Source organism: Cryptomeria japonica, chromosome 7 (assembly GCF_030272615.1).
Source record: "Cryptomeria japonica chromosome 7, Sugi_1.0, whole genome shotgun sequence".
NCBI lineage: Eukaryota > Viridiplantae > Streptophyta > Pinopsida > Cupressales > Cupressaceae > Cryptomeria > Cryptomeria japonica.
The window spans coordinates 450,746,188-450,772,007 of NC_081411.1; the positions used below are offsets into that span (position 1 = coordinate 450,746,188).

Consider the following 25,820-nt stretch of genomic DNA (forward strand, 5'->3'; position numbering starts at 1 on the left):
TGAGGTTACAAATTGAGTCAAGTCACCAACCTTAGAAATTAAGTGTGTGCAGTGAAGTTTATTCCAGCTTAAAAAAAGTTGAGACATCATTGTTTAGTAATGATAATCTTCATAGGATGACTCTTAACTCCAAAAGCAACCTGGATATTACCTCGCTGCCAATGAGCATCCATAGCCCTGGTGAGGTTAGTGCCTGTAATCTCATGGAGATTGCCCTACTAATGGTAATTTTTTTTTTTTTTTGTACTTGTAGAGATGTCTGCACTCCCAAAGCCAAGTAGATTTGATATTTTTTGCTTTTCTATTTCTCTTCTTGATTTTTTCTTTTCTGTCTCATCATCATTTTTTCTCTTTGGCTTGTAAGCAATGAAGCTCACATGGGTTTGAGCATTACAGTGGTCGCTAAAGCAGATCTTTAGAATCATCATCATTTTTTCTCTTTGGTGTGTAAGCAATGAAGCTCACATGGGTTTGAGCATTACAGTGGTCGCTAAAGCAGAGCTTTAGATTTTTCACTTGCAATGACTTCCCTTTGATGAAACAACAAGCAACTATTAAGCTTAAGATGTGCAATAATCTCAATGTTGGTGACAAGACACAAGAAGTAACAAATTTTTTAAAATGAATAAGCTTTAACCAAATGAGCTGACTGTAATGGTAATTGTCAATTAAGTGCTTTACTGGAGTGGTCATCAATGAAACAAACTGAAATATATATTCTGTCCTTATATACCAAAGCTGGGCAAAACACAAACTCCTGCAAAATGACAGAGAGGCAGCCCCTCCGAAAGCAAACCTACTCTAAAGCAACGAAAGCAAACTACTCTAAATTGGAAAGCAGGAAATCAATGCTAAGAACCGGAAGCAAACTTCCCTAAAATAGAAAAGAAAACTAAACCAACTATATATAAGGAGAGACTGACTATAAAAAATGTGGACTATTTGTGCAAACCCCTGACCCAAGATGTCTTCTTAGAGTGTGCAGCAGTAACAGGTGAAAGGGCATAGCCCTAAGTCTAGCTGATTTGTCTTCATACTCTGGAGAAATTTTTTCAATGGGCCACTCTCAGGCTCAACCGGGACATCGGACAATATTAACAATTGGGGCAATTCATTGGGTCCATGGTTGATCCATATACAGGTTGTTTTCTCTAAACATTCGAAATTATCAATGTCAAGGAGAGAGACAACCTGGGGTGTTTCTGAGTCACGTGATGAATCCTGTTTATCATCCAACAATGCGCCACGTGGTAGGAGATCCTCAACAGGTTCAGGAGGTCGCAATTGGTGGTGCAGCGTATTGCTTGCGTTTGGCATGTGCAAATCAGCATCATATTCAGCAGTGAGCTGTACAGGCTGGAAATCTTTCATAGTTCTTACGGACCATGCTGGCTTAAAGGAAGCATAATTTGATAAGTATTATGAACGAAATCTAAAGCAATCAGATATTCACTGGGGAAAAGTTGATGAAGTATTTCATTTTAAAAATAAATATACTGGTTATAGCTGTCTCATTGTCTTCTTCTTGATTGTTCTCTTCTTAATTATTGTTATCTTGAAGCATTTTGTGACTGATATATTTGGATTAATTATTGATATTTTGAAGCATTTTTTGATGGCCATATATTGTGTTCTCCAACAGTGAGGAAGATCTGAAACGCAGCATTGGAGAAGGTTTGCCTGCCGGATTGACTAAAGAGTATGAGGAGACTAAAGGCAGCTCATTGCTTGTTAGAGCGAGCTTCTTAGAGTTGCGTGATGAGTTGAAAGCTTGTGTTGAGAAAGCAAAAAATCCAAATGCTCAAGGTACATGTTGATTATTTTATATGTCTTGTGCTTTTTTCCAAGGGACATGTGCACAGGTAGGTTTCTTTTGCCTCCAGTCTGTTGTTATTGCATTGCAAATTCTTATTAATTTCTCTATTTCAATAATCATAAACATGAGATTTGATGTAGATTATACAATACTTGTGAAAGGAGTAATTGATAAACATGGTAGTTTGAGCAATCGAAAGAGTCTATATGAATTTAACTTTTAATAATTTGATATGAATAATCATGGCGAAAGCATAAGAAAATAAATAAACATCTTGATGTAAATGCTCTTATATGAGGGACTGCTGATAAGGTGGTCCCTTCTAGGATTACCTTATCCTCTAAATTGGGTAAATGGGTGCAGTGGACAGTCTTTGAGAACTTCTTGGTTCTTTGCCATCGTTTCCTTAAAGCTGGTCATGCAAAGGTGGACACCAAACAACACGAGAATGCATTCTTTTTGGAGGAAAAATGAATATTCCCAGCCTCTTGTGAGGCCCTTGGTGATCAATATTGAGGTGGAAGCACCCCTAGTGGTGGATCAATCTAGTGATGCTTGCAATCCTCTTCCTGAGGATATACTGGATGAGGGTTGTAGGGTGAAGGATAATGATATAGGCAAGATGGTGTCAGGAGAGAGGACATGTGGTCCTTCAGGGTCTTCTGGGTTAGGAGTTGCTTTAAAAAAAGGGAGTTAAGCCTGGAAAGGTTTTTGCACCAAGGAAAAGAAAGATGAGACGCCCAATGCTTCTCAGAGTGTTTTGCTTTCAAACTGCCTGATTAAGTTCTTCTCCTTTGGTCCATTTGTTGTGTTGTTAGCCCTGTGTTTTCTGCTTTCAGCTTCTTTGCTGATTGTTTTCTGGTGTGATGCATCCTTAGTTGGTCTTTGCTGTTTCGCTGGGATTTATCTTTTTATCTTTGCCCTTTTATGTAAAACGGTTTGGGCCCTTTCAAAAACCCACCTTTACCACTAAAATAAAAATAAAAGGACTTAAATAAAATTCCAGAATGGCCATTTTGCCTTGGCATGAGCTTTTCTGTCAGATATCTTGCACACTGAATTAAATATTTAGACTGTAGAAGTTGTTAAAAACTGCTTAAACTTCCACTCTTTTCTGTCTATGCACAAATGATTCATCATATTAAAAACTAATGTGAATGATTACAAGATATGGTAATGACTGCAATTTATTAAATAAAATTGCAATGATGTTCCTCACATGATCATTACTGAAATGAAGTTTGATTACATATCATTCCTGTGATATTTCAGAGGGAAAACATATATCTTTCACACCTGAACAACAAAGAAGTTGGTATAAAGCATATCCCCAAGACGTCATGATTTAGATTCCTAGAGCTCGGATTAATAAACATTGGAAGCATCAAATTCATTTGATCTGTTGCCATTGTTTTATTTTGGGTAGAAATATGCTGCTTGTTGGGAGGAATGACCAATTTCAGAGAATGGCTCCATATGAGCTTCATTGGATTCCTTTCTTGGTTGAGGGAAGAGATTGGAAATTCCTTGTTTCTCATGTGTATAGTTTATTTTCTTCTGCTGTTTGTGTTCCCATCAACGTGGCTTTTACCTATGTTCAAAATGATCACTAAGGGCCCTTTTATTTTTTCACTATATGTGATTTGATTTTCTGCTGAGACATGACCTGTACAGTTATTTCTGCTCTGTTTCCACTCATCCTCATGTTCCTGTTGTGCTTTAAACTGTTTTGTGGCATCCTCCTCATGGTGCTTGTAGTTGCTTCTGCTGGTCAAATCATGCATTAAGAGTTACTCTTGGAACATAGGGTAAGGATAAAGCATTAGTCAAATGACTCAAATCTAGCACAATTGGAAGATAATAAAGTGTAAGTTTATTCTACAAAATTAGAATAAAGCGAATAAACACATGCAAAGGCAGAGGATACTTTATAAGAACAAAGCAAATAAAGCCATTCAAAGGTTAAAAATTCCTTTAGTTGGATAAAACAAGGATATGGTAATCTTGAGAAAGTTCATCATTAGGAGAGCGTGTAAATATTCATTGTATGGAAAGCCTTAATGTAATAAACAAGATTGTTTTAAAGTAAAATTGTTTTAACTGGCTGAACCAAGTATTCAATACTTCAAAGATTTGTTTCTCTTCATGTTGGGAATGGTTCACTTGAGCTCTTTGGCTGTTCTGTGTATTGGTGGCATTAATTTTTATTTTTAAATTGTTTCCTAGGGCGGAAAGATCATTAATAATCAGGTGTTTTATTTTTTTCTGAAATTTAAGCATTAAATTTTCCATACGACTTCTTTTCCATTATATCCAAATCTCGGTTTGCTTCATTTCATGGTATCAGAGTTGTGATTGTGCTAGTATGTGAAACTTAAACAATGTGGTCTGATCACATTCAGAATAGAGAAAATTTGAAATTCTGATCGAGCCTAAGATAGGCTATGAAAAAAGGTACAAGCTCATCATCTTGTCTGTTCAGAATATGTAAGGTAAGAGCATACATTTGAGACAAATGCAGCAACTTATTGTCAACCTGAACAATTATTTCTATTCTTCCCAGCAATCTTCATGTAGAACAAAACCATAGTTATAAACTTGAACTTGGTACTGACTCTATGGACTGATTGGACTGACTCTAGGACTTGGACTTGCACAGATTGAGCAAATTGGAAAATCCATGAAATATAGAATTTTTTTAAAAGGTCTTTTGATGCATTTTTCTTAAATTAACTTTAAAGACATAAAAAAGTAATCGATTACAAGCTACTTTGATCACATATGCAAGTATACATCAAACAGATGAGTACAAAAGTAGATCTGAGCTGAACAAGCAAGATTTATAAATATGTAAATATTCTCAAGCATATTTGGAGTGCAAAACAAGTCAACTTGATTTGTTTCTGGATGAGGTGAGCCATATCTGCAAGTCTTGTCAAGTCTAGTGACCATTGATCAAATTAAGAAAAAATCCTGGCTGTTATGCTACTATTAATGTGTTATAAATGAAGTAGATTTGTATTAAATTTGTTCTGGCAAGCCTGCTCAATTTTGTCAACAATGGGCTATTGGGCTTTTTTATTAATATTCTCAATTTGACCTATATGAGTGCAAACTTGATACCTGGATTCTTTTTTCAATAGCAATTATATAATCATGTGTGGAACACTCATTGATTGAGATTTAAATGCATTTTTGAACATGATAAGAAATAATTGCGTACTTCTTAGAATGTTGCTAGAGATAAATATGAATGGGCCTTGCCGTTGTGGTCCATAAATTCTTGATTGAATTTGGTTCATTTGGGGAGTCCTAAAAGACAAGGCTGATGAAGCTTTATCAATGTTCTGTTCAGTTTTGAATGATCATTCCATCCCTATATAATTATTAATATCTGAAGATTCTGAAGACTTTCCATATTTAATGAGCTATTTATATTTTATGTGAATGTGTACTCTCATTGCGATACATGTTAACATGTCTTCCTGTAGTGTATAGAGATGATTTCTTCCATAGTCATAGTCTATCACTAGTTTGTGATTTTCTCTTTTGCATTATGAGATTATTTTGTGATCTCTTTGTGTAGAAAGTTCAGCCTGTCAAGTTTTGCAGGCTTTAAAATCCTTTATCTACAATTTTCTATGTACAATAGCAATGCTTTTGAAAGATTTAAAGCATATTATATATTTACAAGTGAGATTGTTCACCTTCAACTTTTCAAATGGTTTTAGATTTTCAAAATTTAGGAATGAATGCCATGTTACTAATTTGATTGTCGTTTGCACATGTCAATGAATTGTTGATACTTTTGTGCTTGCAATCTTTTGGCTGATAGGCAGTTTGTATCATCCAGTGTAAATATTCTGTGAGCAAGGAAACTTAGTTGAGAATACAAGAAAATATAATTTGCTCAGTTGAAGTCGTGAGTGTTACTATGTATGTTACTCAACTTGCTTTTCTCTATACTTGCTTTCACTGGTATTTTTCCACATGGCTAGATTGTCAAAGGGTGCAAGAAAAAACTGTGAGGATCTCTTTTGACCTGACTACTTTTGCAGTGAGGAACCCTCGGAAACAATTTATCTTGGATGGTCCTGTCAGCAGTGGAAAAAGCATTACTCTAGCTATGCTTGTTCACTGGGCTCGCTCTGAGGGCTGGTTTGTTTTTTATGTTCCCAATGGCAAAGAGTGGACTCATGGTGGCTTTTATTACAAGAACCCAGTTGCTCCTACATGGGATACTCCTAAACAGGCAATAACTGTCCTTGAGGTATGTGGTTAAAGCTTGACTAAAAGCAATTGATGTTTTACTTATTTCTTTCTTTTATCAAGTATTTGGTGCATTACAGGTGGTTTTATTCTACCCTTTGAAATTGGCTTTCTTTTTCCATGGCTATATTTGTGAAAAGGAAGTCAAAGAAAACAAAAGGCCTTGAGTCAGTCTGATGCACGTAGATCCATATCCTTTGTACATATTAATTCATAACTTTTATTCACACCGTTTTTAGTGTACCCCTTTTACATAATATGACAATTATCTTTTAATTTGATATATTTCATTAGTATATGACAGATTTATTGCAAGTACTGAATTATTGAAAACGAGTATATGCCCAAAACTATTGCCATTTATAGACATTTTTTTTTCTTAAACTATAATTATCTTGTTCTTCAGACATCTGAACTTTACAATATTTTGTTTATTGTAAATGGACACTTTTTCATTTGAATTATTCTTCAAACAACGTGCATGGATGCACTCTGGGATTACTCCAGTAGTCAGACATGCTTTTTATGAAACTTTTCTCACTTGTTTCCAGCTTTGATTGCAGCCATAAATTGTTGGCCTGATTTCCAACTTTATCCTTTTAAGGCTACTTATTTCTAAGGTTATAGGATGGTGTAAGCCAATAATTCAATTGATACTTTTCTTTCATCTCTTATTTGACCAAATTGCTGCTTCATTATGTTTTATTAGCTCTAAGATAATTGTAAATTGACATTTTTTCACTCTTATCAGGTATTCATTGTGACAAGTGTAGACTAATTCTTTGTTTCTTTTGAAATCTAACCATATATCACCTTGAAGGGTTGCCTTTATGTGGATAAGTGGTGTATCATAATAAATGAACATTTTTCAATGATGCCATTCAGGTTTTGATGCAATTTTTCTATATACTTCCAATGCAACTTTCATGGCACATTTCTTGACAATTATCGGCCATTTTGTTTAGGGTGTGATAAGTTGTTCACACCTTTAGAATCAATTATAGATACAACATATAAAAATTGTGTAAAAATTGCTTTGGACTTTCATATCACAACTGATGATATTTATCATGCAAGCAAAAAATGACAAAAGTTGGGGGAACAATGTTGTTTTTCACCTTTCTGTTTTTCTCCTTGTTTGTTTAGAACACTTATTATTATTTGTTTGTTTTATGTAGCATTGCTAAACATTGGCACCAACCTTGAGCATCGTAAACAGAACAGAATTACAACCAAACCAACAATGATGCTAATGCAATCTTACATTATATCAATTCCCTGGAAGGTTGTTATCTAGATGTTGTCAAAATGGCTTGTAATTTCTTTATTTTTTTGTTAGAAAAGCACACTGGAAAAAACCTGTAAATTAGAAATTGACTATTACACTATAAAATGTATTCTATAAGCACTTAATGCCTCTGGCTCTAGGGATGACTCTTGTTGGGATCTCCCTTGCGACATTACAAAACAATACAGTCCATGTATTATAGAAGTTTTAATTTTGCTTGTGCTTCATATATTATTGTTCATCCCACCGATTCTTGCACCCAACAAGAAGATGCACAGTGAATGACTACAGCATCTTGATCTGAATTCAATGGTAAAGCCAGATAACAATACCAAGTACGCAGAAACTTGCAGTATTTTTTAACAAAAGTGGACAATAGCAATACTCATGGACAGAGTTGTGAGCTTCAAAAAGTTGACATTCATTCAATTCAAATTGAAGTTTAAGCAATTATCTGGAATGTCAGTAGTCTTTAGAATCTTATGAAGTCAAATTAAACAGTTGGCTGAATAAAACAATAAACAAAATCCTAAATTTTCAAAAAAATAGGAATTAGATACCCCAACTTGGCTGGGTCATAACTTTCTGCTCGGTGCTCAAAATCTGAAACCGTTTACATCGTTGGAAAAATCTCCAAGAGCTCTAAAATCAATGACAGTATCGATCCTAAATTCTGCTCCGAAGGCCTCAAAAACTGCAAATTACTAGAACATAGAAAATGTCGAAAAATTGGATTTTTGGTTCTTTCCATCTTTACTTGTTCTATAACCCCTGAACTGCCATGGATCACCCCCGGGTTGCTCTGGATCACACTTACATACATTAAACATAAGTTAGTATTGAAACAAGTTAGGACTAATATAAATTTAGACCATCCTTCAATTACTTACAGTAGACAAGTGTATATTTCATATTCATTTCTGTAATGCAGCTATCATCTGGGATTCCAACCAACTTGTTTCCATCACTATCTATACTTAAGAAAATCAATATTGCAAATAACTGTTGAAAATAATAGCTAGCGCGGATACCTGATCATTGAATTTTAATGTTGTCAATGACAATTAAAATTCATGTATATTATCTCTCAATTAAATGTGTTATTGGGCTGGACCCAAATGTAACGTGGAAGGCAATTAAATGTGTTATTGGGCTGGACCCAAATGTAACGTGGAAGGCAATTAAATATGTTACTGGGTTTTACCCAAATGTAACATGGAAGGCAATTACAATGACAATATAACATAATTCAATAAACATGCAAGCCGACTTGAGGATAATTAGTGCCAAAAAGTTGATATAAAACTATCAACAAATGAAGTCATTCTACAATTAACACACTACGGATATAATCTGCTCTCCTATATCAGTGAAGTCTCCTTTACTTATGCGAAATTATTTAACGATATTAGGCGAAGTTGAAGGCTCTCCTTGTGTGAAGTTGAAGGCCCTCCTTGTGCGATTCTGCTCCAGCCTATCTCAGCTGCTGATCTCCTTTAGTCATCTGCTGATTGGAGCTGCATTCTTCATTGGTCTGCCAACTTGCTGTTTGGACAGCGATCTGAGATAAGTTCGCTATATTGTAATTGCCTACATTTGAGATAATACATATCATATTTAAGGCTGAGTTTTTCACCTCCAAGAGGGAGGTTTTCCTAGGGTATTGGTGTCTTGTGTCTTATGTTTTATTGCTGTTACTGTTTATTCACAGTCTAATTATAACCTAATTGCTTAAATTAACATCTGATTGCTTAAAATTAACATGGTATCAGAGCCAGGTTCATTCAAAATAATCAGATTATTAGTTATCCTTCACTTTTAGTTTGCTGGTTTAGTTTTTGCAAGATGGTTACAGGTGTGAAAGTAGAGGATAGACTTCAAGGTGCCCTCAATTTTACGTTGTGAAAGTAGAGGATAGACTTGAAGGTGCTCTCAATTTTACGTCATGGAAGGGTTGTGTCCTCCTTGCTCTTGAAGAATTAGAGCTGTTACAGTTTGTGGAAGACATCGATCTGATTGAACCTTCAGATCCGAAAGAGTTAAAGCAATTCAAGAAGAATGCTCTCAAAGCAAAGAAGTTTCTTATTGATTCCGTAAAGGATCATCTTGTCCCAATCATCTCCAAATTGAAGACAGGCCGAGAGATGTTTAAACATCTAGAAGGGATATATGAGATCAACAACATCAGCCGAACACTTACATTCAGGAAGCAACTTCTTCAAGTCAAAATGTGCAAAGGAGATTCAATCATGTCCTTCTTCATGAAGATTTCAAAATTGAATGACCAACTCAGCGCCATTGGAAGCGAGGTGGTGGACAAGGATATTAACATGATTGCTTTGAATGGTCTTCCTGACTCTTGGGATCCTTTCATTCAAAGCATAAGTGGAAGAGTTGAATTCCCTTCCTTCGATTGCCTCCAGTCAGATTGCATTCAAGAGGAGTCACACCTTGCTGCCAGAGAAATGCATAAAGGCTCTGATGGAGGAGATCAACATGTGCTTGCATCTCAACATGTTAGAATAAAGGGAGGCCATTGGAAGAAGAACAACTTCAAAAGAGATAGAGACTTCAGACTTCTTGCTTACGATTCAAGGAAGAAGCCAAGGGATCTTTCACGTGTCCGTTGCTTCAGATGCGACAAGTTTGGACACTATGCTAAAGAATGTCAAAACCCGCCCATGTAACGAGAGGCCAACATGAATGAAGTTGCAAACTCAGAAGATAATGAAGACTACCTCTTCATTTTTGCCTTGTTCAGCACTGTGCCAACCGATGGCAACACTTGGTTGATCGACAGTGGTGCATCTAGACACATCACGGGATATCAAGAGCATCTCTTAGACTTGATGGAGAAAGAGTCCAACCTTCATGTGGTAATTGGTGATGATGCTCATTATTCGGTAAGAGGTTTTGGTAGTACTTTAAATTTAGAATCTGGCATGTCCTTGCATCTTAGTGATATCTTATTTGTCCCTGGAATTAAGAGGAATTTAATTTCTATTTCTACTCTAGAAGATAAAGGTTATCAAATAGCATTTTCTGAGGGTAAAGTAATTGCATGGCCTAGGAAATCTAGTATTAAATTTGCTCATGTTATTGGAAATAGATATGATAGTTTGTATAAGCTTTCAGCTAACCCCATTCGAGCACTCATTCATGAAGCTCCTGAATCTAGTGAGCTATGGTATAGAAGGCTCGATCATCTTCACTATCAGGCACTTCCTTCACATGAAAAGATGGTTAAAGGTATGCCTAAACTTAATCAATCTCATGATAATGCTTGCAAAGGTTGTGCATTAGGTAAGAACACTAAAAGTCCATTTCATAAAAGTGAAAGTAGAGCTAAGGAAAAATTAGCACTTGTTTATTCTGATCAATGTGGACCCATGTCTGTTCCTTCACCTAGCGGATTTCTATACTATGTTACATTTATAGATGATTTTTCTAGAAAGACTTGGATTTACTTTCTAAAATCTAAAGAATCTGATGAAGTGTTAAGTAGGTTTAAAGAATTTAAAGCTCTAGCTGAAAATATGTCTGGTAAAAGGATTAAAGTGTTAAGATCTGACAATGGAGGTGAATACACCTCAAGTAGCTTCAATGACTTTTGTGTAGAAACAAGAATTAAGAGGGAGTTTTGCGTTACCTACAATCCTCAGCAAAATGGTGTAGTTGAACGAAAGAATAGAGCCATTGCTGAAGCTGACAAAGCTATGATTCACGATGCGGACCTGCAGACCTTCTTATGGGCAGAAGCATCCAAGACTGCTGTGTACATTCAAAATAGATGTCCTCACTGTGTCTTGAAGAACATAACTCCCGAGGAAGCTTTCATAGGAATAAAACCAGATATCAACCACGTAAGGATCTTTGGAAGTCTTGTCTATGTTCATGTGCCAAAGGAAAAGAGGACTAAGTTAGAGCATTTTGGGAAGAAGGGTATCCTTGTTGGATATGGTGAATCTTCCAAGGCATTTCGCATCTACATTCCGGGTCAAAGGTACATTGAGGTAAGTAGGGATTGCACCTTTGAAGAAAATATTGCTTTCAAGAAATCTAAAGGTTCTTTTATTTATATTGATAAAGAAGTCAATGATATGGATATTGATACTAACCCTGAGATTCAGAGGGAGTCTATTGAACCTCTTGAACCCATTGAGAATGATGATCCTCCTGAGCCTCTGGTTCCAACTGATGGACGTAGAGACATTGCAGTTAGCAAGAAAAAACCACTTTGGGTTAGAAGCACAATTGAAGATGCAGAAAAATTCGCAGCTCCTAGTGGCATTTTCAGAGAAAGTAAGAGACCTCAGAAGCTCTCCAACTATGCTGCAATGATGTTGCACATCATTGAGGCTGAACCATCCAGCATAGAAGAAGCCATGAACCAACAAGCATGGAAGTTAACTATGGACGAAGAGTATCAATCCATCATCAAGAATGATGTCTGGGATATTGTGCCTAGACCTAAAGGTATGTCTTTTTGTTTCTTCCAAATGTTTGTTTAAAATTAAACATGTTGCTGATGGTAGTATAGAGAAATATAAAGCTAGATTTGCAGCTCGTGGTTTTTTTCAAAAGGAAGGCATAGATTATGAAGAAACATTTGCTCCTGTTGCTAGATATACTTCCGTTAGAACTATTAGAGCTATTGCTGCAGCCAAAGGTTGGAAATTACACCATATGGATGTAAAGATTGCCTTCCTTAATGGTGCCATTGTGGAAGAAGTTTATATCGAACAACCTGAAGGTTATGGGATTGATAATAGAGAAACTCATTTGTGCAGATTGAAGAAAGCTCTCTACGGTCTCAAGCAAGCTCCTAGAGCTTGGTATGCAAGAATTGATAAATACTTAGTTTGTTTAGGGTTTTATAAGAATGATGCTAATCCTAACATTTACTTTAAAGTATTTAATGGTGAAATACTAATTATGGTTTTATATGTGGATGATTTATTTCTAACTGGTCAAGATAGTCTCATCATTAGGTGTAAGAAAGAATTAGCTACTGAATTTGAAATGAAGGATCTAGGTCTAATGCATTACTTTCTAGGGTTAGAAGTATGGCAAAGGCCTAATGAAATTATCCTAAGTCAAGGTAAATATACTATTGATATATTGAAAAGATTTGGTATGATGGATTGTAAACCTATGTCTACTCCTATGGAAACTAACTTGAAGAAGTTAAGTATTTTTGTAGCTAGCTCTGATTTTGTAGATCCTTCAAAGTACATGTAGTTGATTGGATCCTTGATGTATCTAGTCAACACTAAACCAGATATTTGCTATGGAGTGAGTGCACTTAGCCAATTCATGAACCAGCCAAAGCATGTTCACTTGGTGGCAGCCAAGCATATCCTAAGATACTTGTGTGGAACAGTTGGCTATGGACTGAAGTATCCAATCAACACATTAATCAATTTGGAAGGCTACTCTGATTTTGATTGGGTCGGAAGTGTTACTGACAGGAAAAACATTTCAGGAATCTGTTTCAGCTTGGGTTCCGTTATGATCTCTTGGGCCAGTAGGAAACAGTCCTCAGTTGCATTAAGTACTATAGAAGCTGAATACATTGCTTCAAGTATGGCAACTAGAGAAGCAGTTTGGCTTCGCAAGCTACTTGCTGGGTTGTCTGGACAACCTTGGGAATCCACTATTATTTATTGTGATAATCAGAGTTGTATTAAAATGTCTAATAATCTCGTGTTTCATGATAGGTCAAAACATGTGGAAACTCACTATCACTATGTTCGTGATATGGCACAAAGAGGTGCCATCCAGCTAAAATATATCAGCATTGATGAACAGGTTTTAGATGTTCTCACCAAGCCTCTTGCTCGAGTGAAGTTTGCGTACTTCAGAAAGAAGCTTGGAATTGTGGAGAACACAACATTGATTGAGAGGGAGTCTCAATCTTAGTGAGGCAATTTAGTTTGCATCCTCCACCCTCTGCGGGGAATGCAAGGTGAAGTCACCCTCTGTGGGCAATGCAAAGTGACATTGTATCCTTCTCTGGGAGAAGGCTGAGGTGTAAGACCTCTTCCACCCTCTGCGGGCAATGCAAGGTGGATCCATCCTCTGCGGGCAATGCAAGATGGACATGATCAATTGAGTCCATGATATTTATGTGTTTTATTGCAGGTATACTCCATAGAGCTTATACATTCATCCTTGCAGTCAATGCAAGATGAAAGTTATTAATGGATCATGACAAGTCCCAGATATCCTCCCTAGCTAAGAGGGAGTGTTGAAAATAATAGCTAGCTCGGATACATGATCATTGAATTTTAATGTTGTCAATGACAATTAAAATTCATGTATATTATCTCTCAATTAAATGTGTTATTGGGTTGGACCCAAATGTAACGTGGAAGGCAATTAAATGTGTCATTGGGCTGGACGCAAATTCAACGTGGAAGGCAATTAAATATGTTATTGGGCTGGACCCAAATGTAACATGGAAGGCAATTACAATGACAATATAACATAATTCAATAAACATGCAAGCCGACTTGAGGATAATTAGCGCCAAAAGGTTGATATAAAACTATCAACAAATGAAGTCATTCTACAATTAAGACACTACGGATATAATCTGCTCTTCTATAGCAACGAACTCTCCTTTACTTGTATTAAATTATTTAAGGATATTAGGCGAAGTTGAAGGCTCTGCTTATGCGAACTTGAAGGCCCTCCTTGTGCGATTCTGCTCCAGCCTATCTCAGCTGCTGATCTCCTTTAGTCATTTGCTGATTAGAGCTGCATTCTTCATTGGTCTGCCAACTTGCTGTTTGGACAGTGATCTGAGATAAGTTCGCTATATTGTAATTGCCTACATTTGAGATAATACATATCATATTTAAGGCTGGGTTTTTCACCTCCAAGAGGGAGGTTTTCCCAGGGTATTGGTGTCTTGTGTCTTATGTTTTATTGCTGTTACTGTTTATTCACAGTCTGATTATAACCTAATTGCTTAAATTAACCTCTGATTGCTTAAAATTAACATGGTATCAGAGCCAGGTTCATTCAAAATAATCAGATTATTAGTTATCCTTCACTTTTAGTTTGCTGGTTTAGTTTTTACAAGATGGTTACAGGTGTGAAAGTAGAGGATAGACTTGAAGGTGCCCTCAATTTTACGTCATGGAAGGGTTGTGTCCTCCTTGCTCTTGAAGAATTAGAGCTGTTACAGTTTGTGGAAGACATCGATCTGACTGAACCTTCAGATCCGAAAGAGCTAAAGCAATTCAAGAAGAATTCTCTCAAAGCAAAGAAGTTGCTTATTGATTCCGTATGGATCATCTTGTCCCAGTCATCTCCACATTGAAGACAACCCGAGAGATGTTTAAACATCTAGAAGGGATATATGAGATCAACAACATCAACCGGACGCTTACATTGAGGCTGCAACATTGAGGCTTACATTAGGTGTAAGAAAGAATTAGCTACTAAATTTGAAATGAAGGATCTAGGTCCAATGCATTACTCTCTAGGGTTAGAAGTATGGCAAAGACCTAATGAAATTTTCCTAAATCAAGGTAAATATACTATTGATATATTGAAAAGATTTGGTATGATGGATTGTAAACCTATGTCTACTCCTATGGAAACTAACTTGAAGAAGTTAAGTATTTCTGCAGCTAACTCTGATTTTGTAGATCCTTCAGAGTACATGCAGTTGATTGGATCCTTGATGTATCTAGTCAACACTAGACCAAATATTTGCTATGCATTGAGTGCACTTAGCCAATTCATGAACTAGCCAAAGCATGTTCACTTGGTGGCAGCCAAGCACAGCCTGAGATACTTGTGTGGAACAGTTGGCTATGGACTGAAGTATCCAATTAACACATTAATCAAGTTGGAAGGCTACTCTGATTCTGATTGGGCCGGAAGTGTTACTGACAGGAAAAGCACTTCAAGAATTTGTTTGAACTCGGGTTCCGGTATGATCTCTTGGGCCAGTAGGAAACATTCCTCAGTTGTATTAAGTACTGCAGAAGTTGAATACATTGCTTCAAGTGTGGCAACTAGAGAAGCAGTTTGGCTTCGCAAGCTACTTGCTGGGTTGTTTGGACAACCTTGGGAATCCACTATTATTTATTGTGATAATCAGAGTTGTATTAAAATATCTAATAATCCCGTGTATCATGACAGGTCAAAACATGTGGAAACTCACTATCACTATGTTCGTGATATGGCACAAAGAGGTGCCATCCAGCTGAAATATATCAGCACTAATGAACGGGTTTTAGATGTTCTCACCAAGCCTCTAGCTCGAGTGTTGTTTGAGTACTTCAGAGAGAAGTTTGGAATTGTGGAGAACACAACATTGATGCAATTTTGTTTGCTTCCTCCACCCTCTGCGGGCAATGCAAGGTGAAGTCACCCTCTATGGACAATGCAAAGTGACATTGTATCCTTCTCTGGGAGAAGGCTGAGGTGTAAGACCTCTTCCACCCTCTGCGGGCAATGCAAGGTGGATCCATCCTCTGTGGGCAATGCAAGATGGACATCATGAAATGAGTTCATGATATTTATGTGTTTTATTGCAGTTATACTCTATAGAACTTATACATTCATGTTTGCGGGCAATGCAAGATGAAAGTTATGAATGGATCATGACAAGTGGCAGATATCCTCGCTAGCTAAGAGGGAGTGTGTAAAATAATAGCTAGCTCGGATACCTGATCGTAGAATTTTAATGTTGTCAATGACAATTAAAATTCATATATATTATCTCTCAATTAAATGTGTTATTGTGTTGAACCCAAATGTAACGTGGAAGGCAATTAAATGTGTTATTGGGCTGGACCCAAATGTAACGTTGAAGGCAATTAAATATGTTATTGGGTTTTACCCAAATGTAACCTGGAATGCAATTACAATGACAATATAACATAATTCAATAAACATGCAAGCCGACTTGAGGGTAATTAGCCCCAAAAAGTTGATATAAAACTATCAACAAATGAAGTCATTCTACAATTAACACACTACGGATATAATCTGCTCTCCTATATCAGCGAAGTCTCCTTATGCGAAATTATTTAATGATATTAGGTGAAGTTGAAGGCTCTCCTTGTGCAAAGTTGAAGGCCCTCCTTGTGTGATTCTGCTCCAGTCTATCTCAGCTGCTGATCTCCTTTAGTCATCTGCTGATTAGAGCTGCATTCTTCATTGGTCTGCCAACTTGCTGTTTGGACAGTGATCTGAGATAAGTTCACTATATTGTAATTGCCTACATTTGAGATAATACATATCATATTTAAGGCTGGGTTTTTCACTTCCAAGATGGAGGTTTTCCCAGGGTATTGGTGTCTTGTGTCTTATGTTTTATTGCTGTTACTGTTTATTCACTGTCTGGTTATAACCTAATTGCTTAAAGTTAACAATAACTTGACCAAGTACAATATGTAAATGTCCAATTCATTTATTTTGGTTAACTCAATCTCCCAACTATTATGATTCCTCATGGGTCCTTAGAAGTTCATCCATCATGGGTCTTCATGGGTTTTTGTTAACCAACCAATTCTCTCACTCCACACTGCATAATTCATATCTTAAATAAAATTGGTCTTCTACATATTCTAGGTCATGAATATGGTACCTTTGAGGAACAATATTCAAATTCAGCGACAAGTGAATGTCATGAGTACATGTCATGCCCCCAATGCAACATGTGATAAACAGAAAATCAGCCATTGAAATTGTCTTACAATACTTCACAATTTCAATTATTGTAATAAGCTGCATCACTACAACAGGCCAAAGGAATGAAAGCTTTTATATCCGTATGGTTCGTTCCTCCACTCCTAATATCAATGATGTCTTACACTTGGTAATAAACTATTGGTTAAGTATAAGAAATGTTGTTAAGGGTGGATTGAATTATTGTTAAGAAATGGTTTATCAAGCCAGTGATTAGTTAGGGGAAAAGCAGTGGTTAAATTAGGAAGAGGCGTCACTCTTCAAGAAGGGATGTCTGCCTAAAAGACATTGCGTCCCAGCAATAAGAGAAGGATATAATAATAAAGGACTTGGATTGTAGAAGGGCATCAAACAACATAGATCTTCATATGCAGCAAATCCGATCCGAGTAGGACATATTAAATTCTTATGGTATGCAGAAATTGTTGGCATTGTGTTGTCATTGATGTCAACCGGTATTGTTGTCATTGATGTTAACCGGTATAGCTTGCCACCGGTAAGAAGAGGATGTCAACCTGCATTGTGGTCATTGGAGTCATCGGTATACAAGTTAGTGTTGGAGAGAAGAAACCGGTACCCGGTACATAAGTTGGTGTTAACTGGTGAGTAGACATTGGAGACAATCGGCATTATGGTATGTTAACCGGTAAGTAAAGTGTTGGCAATGTGTTGTTGCCAACCAGTAAGCATGTGACTGGTAAGAAAGCAAGGTTGAGCAAATGGAGAAAGTGTAGGCAACCGGTAAGCAGTTGGATGTCATACAACATGACTCCCACTGGATGAAGATGTTATAACAGGATGAAGATATGACCGACAGAGTTTGGGCTGCTACAAGTTAGTAAGGTAGAAAAGAGGATGTCTACTGGGTTATGTACCTGATTGAAGATATGTTTGCTCAATTTCAGTAAAGTCAGGTTTAGTGCATTGGTCCATCTACTCCCACCGGTAAGTGATAATACTTTGGTATAAGACAAAGAAGTTAAAGGCAGGTGATTGAAGGCTCATACCGGATGACCAAAGTGGATCACGAGGAAGCCTCCAGCATGTGAAACCAGAGATGTTCACTGGATCAGCAAGAGAAGGCATGATGAGCTACTGGGACAAAAAAGGTAGGATAAGGAGTGATGTGTTTGCCACCTTGGCAAACCGGTTGAGAGGAGAACCGGTCAAATGAAGATGAAGCTAAGATTTAGCATTTGCAAACATGAATTTACCGGAATGCTGATATCAACATTGGTGCCTGTTGATGATTGATGTCCGTGTTGTCATGCCACCGGTATGATAGAAAGTGTCCATTGGAGACTGTTGACATGTTAATGTCAACCGGTAAGGATGTCAACCGACAAGAGACCAAAGAGGCAATGGTGAAAGGCTCTCACCGGATGAAGATGTGTATGGTGACTCACTCTGGACATGTGTCTTGTTTTAGTGACCGGGCTAATGTGATATAATTGGTAGAACATAAAATCCACATTGTATGAAGGATGACCGGTAGGGAAGTTGAACCGGTAGGTATACATCGGTTGTGTGTTTTTGGTCGGTGCCTTTGCCTGAACCGACAAAGTGGACTGAGGTGGATGTCGACAAAGATGACATGTGGCTTCTAGGTGCCAAGCATGCAGAGGTAGGTAAAGAGTGTATCAACGAGGTAGTTGGTGAGTAGGTCGACATTAATGTCGATTGCGTAAATCACGAGTCGAGAGTAGAAGGATGCGGCTCAAGACAGATCAAAGGACAGAGATCTGACTCCTTCACATCATGATCGATGCAAGATATCCAAGTGCAAATCAAATCTGGTGAAGGCAACCGCAAGATCATTTATGGTGATTGGCAAGGTCAAGGCTAACAAATAGGTTGTAGACTGCTAAGTATAGTAAACGTGCACAAGAAGGATCGAAAGATGGCGTGTTATCTGATTTGTGCAGGTTGTCAATCCCCAAGCAGATCAGATATGATTTGATACGCCTCGTGGTCGATGAAGAAACCCTAGCGCGCCAAGTTTGAAGTTATGTTATGGCGGTAAAGCACAAGGATAAATGTGCAGATCAAAGACCTTAGTGGATTGATGCTGCCAGATGCTGTGGTGCCGGATATTGAAGATCAGAGTGTGAGAGTGCAGCAGAGAGTTAATCAGTCAGAGAGTTCATCGAAGAACATTGAAGCGACTGAGTGCTTGAGAGAACTGGAAGAAGGGTTTAACTAGTAAGAGGAGCTTGACTGGTAAGAGACAGAGTCACCGTGAGCTGTCACAGAGTTATGAGAGAAGTGTACCGATAGCGTTTGAACTGGTAGGAGGCAGTAGAGGGTAAAGCAGCTACAGAGCATAACTGTCTGTTATACTGACAGAGACTGTACCGGTAAGGGACAGGGTTTAGAGGCAAAGTGAGAGAAAGAGGTTCACCGGTAAAGCAGAAACAATGAATCAGACTGTGGTGGATCTAACCAGTAAGGCAGAGTAGTGATGAGAAGCAGAGAGAAAGAGAAGAGTTGAACCGACAGGGTGAAGTGTATACAGAGGTTACAAAATTCATTTGTAACTGGGTTATAACTATTGTATTGTTTGTATCCATTGTAATCACTGAGTTGGTGCTCCTTTGGGTTGGTGCCCCTAAATAGTTAGGGGTTGGTGCCCTAAATTTTGTATTCAGTTTTATTTGTGAGGCTGGATTGGAGCAGTAGACTCCAACAACATTTCTCACCGAGGTTTTTCCCATATTGGGTTTTCCTCGTATATCCGGTGTTGTGTGATGTATCCTTGTGTGTGCTTGCATAATGTTATCTTCTCTTATCTTACCGGTATGTCTTCTTGGTCTTTGATATGTTAACCGATATTCACATTTAGGATTAAAAAGGTTAAGATTGGAAACCACTGATTCACCCTCCCTCTTAGTCGCATCTTGTGTTCTATAGAAATAGTTATGTTACTTATGCATATGTATCTATATCAGTTATATGTAGATGTGAATATATATATTATACCAGTTGTATGCAGATTGGAATGTTTGAATTTAACATAAATATCTATGCGTTTAATAGTGTGATTTTCTTCTTGCAATAATAGACCATGTTAGGATAAGGAGGCGAATGCAAGGAGGGGGAACGACTAGGGATCCCTTGCTTGGCACTCTACTCCATCAAGATAGCAGTTAGGCCATATGGGGCCAAGAGGGGTAGAGTTTTCGCTCTTGGGCCTAGGGTAGAGGGTCATTTTAAGGGCGCCCTATTGCAAATTCCCCTATGAACCCTATATTGATGAATTTGAGATGAATTAGAGGGATCCTCAAACATAAGAGGGTGAGAAAGATGGCATGGTAGAGGGAAATGATGAACAAGCCTCACTAGGTACACCACCTCATGAAGATGGCAAAATGCCACATGAGGCCAAGGGGGACATAATTATCTCTCCTGTGCCTAGGGTGGGGATATTTAGGGCACCTTATGATGTCTCCTATCTCAACCTTTGTTATGGTTGAACCCCACACGATAGTTTAGATTTATTGTGTTATAAATAATACTCTCTTAACCCTAGAAATGGATGTATCTCATGAACTATATCTTCATTGTTATCTAACTTGGCTGCAGGTTTCCATACCAGACTTATCTCATCTTATTATACTCTTTTTTTTCATTTTAGATTTGTGAATTTAGGGTAAAGTATAAATAATGATCCAAGAAAGGGACATTACAAGTGGTATCAAAGCCTGATTCTACTAGCCCGATGGACAAAAATAAATTGATGCAACTTAGTCAAAGGGCTTTGAGAGCTCTATAGAGGGAAAAGAAGGAAATTACCACAAGAAACAACCACAACCAAGACCACACAAGGGGGGAACAAATGCAACATGAATTTGAGGGCCTTTATGGAAAAAAATGAACAAACAACTCAAGCTCCTTTTCAAAAATATAAACACCACCATGAATACATTTAGACCTAATCAAAGCAGTGAAAGAGATGTCACTCCTAGTCAATCTGAAAGTGACAATAGAACTACATTAGGATCAACTCCCGAAACAACTTGGCCTCCCTTCTTAACTAAGGAAAGATCTATAAGGGAAGCTGAGGAGTTAAATACGCCCAATCCTACCTTGAATGAACTTGTCGAAGCATATGCAATGCTTGACCCAATCTTACCTTTTGGCTTTTTTGGACAAAATTTGATGCCTTTTTTAGGGATAAAGCACAAATGTGCTTTCACTCGACTATATGAGCTCTTATATGGTTCTTTGCAATGAGCACAAATGCAAAGAAAACCTCCACCTAGAAGTTGTTCTACCATTTCCACATATTTCCAAAAAGGAGAGTTTGGGTCCGTTTTAAAGCAGGGTTTGTTCCCATCAATAGAGACACTTGCCATTCTATAAACAACATGGATAGGCACAAAGACACAAACCAAAATGAAAAATAAAACAAAAGTAGAGAGTTCATTTCAATTTGTAAAATAAAAATGCAAGGAAAAATTAATTAAAAAAAAGAACAAAGAAAACCTACCTCTTTTGTTGAAATCTTCCTCTTCAACGTCTTTGAGAATAAATCTACACTTGCAACCGCGTGGAAATAGCACAAGAATCAGCTAGGAACAGGCAACAATCAATCTTCAACTCTCCTTCAGCAATGTCAAGCAAAAAACAAAGTTCACCAGTGGAGCAAAATAGTTTTGTTTTTCATTCTATTGTGCGAAAATGAAATAGGTTTTACCTATATGCTGTTTTAAAAGGTCAATTTAGGGTTGGGGGGATCAGATTTGCATTTTTGGCCAAAAAACAATTAAAAAAGTAAAAAATGAGTCATGTGGCGCGAAATTCTCCCTAGTTCATGAAAATTCTTTAAAATTTGGCCCAGGTTTGGCAGGGCCAAAGCCACAGTTTGTGGGCCAAACCTGTCCGAACCCACAAGGAATTGTACCCAAGATGAACCAGATCGGGACCCAGGGGCCCCCCTTGCAGAACCCAGTAATGTAGTGTCCCGTGAAGAAAATATGGTTAAGACTGATTTCCATCATGTAATGCCCCTTTTTTCAAATTGATACTTGAAGCCTATTGTTTATTCTTCATAGGCTGAAGGGAAGATTGTGGGGAATAATAAAATAATTTATTAAGTTGTCCAAAAGGTACCTTAAGTTATAAAGCAAAGAAATGGTGAATATTCATTTTAAAAATTATTATTTAGTATTTACCTAAAAGGTAATTAATAATTAAAGAGTTGGAAATGATGAATACTCAAAATAAAATAAAATAAGTAATTTTTAATTACTTTTAGAGTTGGATGGAAAAAGCATTAAAAAGAAGATATTGGATAAAACAATTCATATGTTCTATCTTTATCAATTTTCCAGAAATTAGGTCCAGAGCTTTGGATCAGCATCTTTCCTTGAGGACGAAAACCCTCTCGGAGTATCAGGAATTGGAGGATGAGAATCTTCCGGTTTCCAGGTTTGGCTTCATACAGAGGTTAAATTTGTGCTGAAGAGACAAATTATTTTATTTGATCAGTTGCAAGATTTGAATTTTTTATCCAATTATTTAACTCCAGATCTAAGTTTGATATTTATTTGTATTTGTTTTGTTGGCAATAAGAGGCTTGAATTTGGCTGTAACTTGCACTCACATCCACACCACCATACCATTTCATGGAGTATGTAGAGTACTGAATTGTTGTTGACTTATTCATAAAACTCTAAACTTGATATTGGAGGTTGTGTGGGGCATTGCAGGCTATAAACAAATAATAACAGATCTTGCTAAATTGTCGCTAAAATAAGCTTTTGGAAAAAGACAAACAGGGAATAAGAAGCCAACAAATTTTCAAAGTTTTGGAGGAGCTCTTCATAAAATTTTTTAATATGGGATTCTGGCCAGCTGCACTACTTTATGGATACCAAGGTTTTGAAATTCAATTAGAGACAATTGATTGGATGAAATTGCAGAAGGCAGCAATAAATAGAAGTAAGCATCGGGATTTGGTGAGGTTGTGGGACCCCAAACAGCCAGTCGCCTTGTTTTAATAGGGAATCACAACATTTAGATTCATTTATTAGTGTTGCCATTGCACAAGGGGGTTTTGGGGTGTCATAAGAAAAAATAGTAATCCGTTTTTTTCTCCAACCACACTACCATAGTGGCATAAAGTTCAATGTAGGAGTTTGAAACTGCTTCAATAGTCTAGTCATTTTAGAAGGGATCCAACTTAACATTCCAATCCAATTAGGTTCCTCTTTTATGTCCTGTAAAATGTATGAAATATTATTTAAATAATATTTTCCAATTAATTTCATGGTGAATATCTTATTTGGAGCTGTTTTAAAGTAAATTTTGCACCTAAAAACAAAAAACTAAACCAAAAATTTCAACAGTGGGAAAAACCAAAAGGGAAACTTTACTAGTAAAATTGTCAGAGATTTTAGAAAGGCATACTACAAATCAGCTTTAAATCATTTTCGAACAATAGGGTATAAACATTCCTTGGAAGGACAAGGAAATAGTGGGTCACAATAGCAGGGATGCAGATGATGTTCGATTTGAGAGACTTGTTTAGGGACAAGAATGGTTAGCTGATACGGTGATGCAATTGGTCTCTACTATACAGGTTAGAACATATCGAGGACACACCATGGTGAAGACAACTCATCCAGAGTACACATTCACTAAAATGTTTTGAGGACAATGGTTGGCCTAATTGTGAGGCCTTTCTAGCCTAACTTTATCTACAAGGAAGAAGTAATTGTTAGAGTCAGTGATCGAGACTTCCATACCAGATGACATAATGGCTAGTTGTGAGGAGCACAAACGTCTCCCAATTGTAATTTGAAATTGCTTCAACAGTTTGGTCATTTCACAAGGGATCCAACTTAACATTCCAATCCAATTAGGTTCCTTCTTTTATGACTTGTAAAATGTATGAAATATTGTTTAAAGAATATTTTCCAATTAATTTCATGGTGAATATTTTACATGCATCTTTATTAAAGTAAATTTTGTACCTAAAAACAAAAAACCAAACTAAAAAAATTCAACAGTGGGAAAAACCAAAAGGAAAAATTACTAGCAAAATTGTTGGAGATTTTAGAAAGGCATATTACAATGGTATCGGAACAAATTTCTTGCTAGCTGTGGGAAATGTTTTTTTCGAATTTTTTTTTGACTCGGCTTCATGCACAAAAGTGATAGGTAAATAAGATATCACCAAAGGGAAAGGAGAAAGGATCCGAATCAGCTTGAAATCATTTTAGAACAATAGGGTATAAAAATTCCCAGGAAGGACAAGGAAATAGTGGGTGACAGTAATAGGGATGTAGATGATGCTTGATTTGAGAGACTTGTTTAGGGACAAGAATGGTTAGCTGATACGGTGATATTGAGGACACAACATGGTGAAGACAACTCATTTGGAGCAAAAATTCACTAAAATGTTTCGAGGACGGTTGGCCTAATTGTGAGGCCTTTCTAGCCTAACTTCATCTACAAGGAAGAAGTAATTGTTAGAGTCAGAGATTGAGACATCCATAGAAGATGACATAATGGCTAGTTATGAGGAGCACAAACGTCTTCCAATTGAAATTAAGGAGGCAATATCACTCATGAACTTTATGAGCTTGAAGAAAAACAAGGGTAGTTAGAGAGTTGAAATAAGGCAACAAACAATTCCCAAGGATCTCCAACTAGGATTGGGGAAGTTGACACTTCCTACATTTGAAGGATTCAATAAGTGTACCGCACGTTCATGAATACAAAATTTGGACACATTTTTATAATTGAGACCTATGATGGAGGATTATGCCATAAAATTCATCATCCTTCATCTTGAGGTTGTAGCAAAAGTGGTGTACTTGTTGTGACCATTTCACACATCGTCCCATCATAAATGGGGACCCCTCTTTTTTGCTCTTAGTCTTAGGTTTTGCTAGGATAGTTTGTTGAGTCTGATCCTTTGAATGATTGAGTTTGAAGTTCAAAGCTCATCTAGAGGCTTTGAAGTTGGCTATTATCCTCTCTTTGATATGAATCAAGTGCAGGTTTTGCTTGGACAAGGTACTCCCCTTTGACCGATTACGCCTAGTTTGACTTGAGAGGATGATTTAAGGCATTTCATCACCCCACTCTTTGCTTGGACACATCTTTGGACAATCTGTTCCTCGACCAGGAGATCACTAAAATAAGAAGCTTTGCGTTCATCATGAATTCATTTTCTTGAAAATTTTGAAGGATAAACTCTCCTTGGTCAGGACTGATTACATCTCATTCGTCCCTTGTCCTTGCAAAAGTGCGATTTAAGCCTTCAAACTGTCCCTGCCTAAGTCAAATTAGCGACTTAAGGAATTGGACTTGTCCCTACTCAAGGTAAAAGTGCGACATAAGCATATTAATCTGTCCCTACCTTGGTGAAAATAGCGACATAAGGATGTGAAGATGTCCTTACCCTTGACGAATGTGCGATTTAAGCCTTCAAAGCGTCACTACATCTCATAGATCGGCGACTTAAGGATGTGAAAGCGTCCTTACACCAATCAAATTAGCGACTTAAGGTTTCAAAGCGTTCTTGATGAAGAGAGATACAATGTTAGAGACATCAATCCGTCCTTGGACAACCAAAATGAGCGACTTAAGAAGATAGCCCGTCCTTGGACAACCAAAATGTGCGACATAAGGATTCAATTTTCCTTAGCAAAGGAAAAGACAACGTTTTAAGTATCAAGAGCTGCGATTTGAATCATTGGAATTTATGAATGGCTCCCACCA

At 37.2% G+C, this 25,820-nt stretch overlaps 1 protein-coding gene across 2 annotated transcripts in view; it reads left to right on the forward strand.

Annotated features, from left to right (window-relative positions):
* LOC131030387 (uncharacterized) overlaps positions 1–25,820 on the forward strand; it is a 155,378-nt gene that overhangs the window by 23,607 nt on the left and 105,951 nt on the right. For both annotated transcript variants that reach the window (XM_057961184.2, XM_057961185.2), the window contains exons 2-3: positions 1,643–1,806; positions 5,875–6,086. In XM_057961184.2, coding sequence (XP_057817167.1) covers positions 1,643–1,806; positions 5,875–6,086 — 376 coding nt within the window. The remainder of the gene's footprint in view (positions 1–1,642; positions 1,807–5,874; positions 6,087–25,820) is intronic.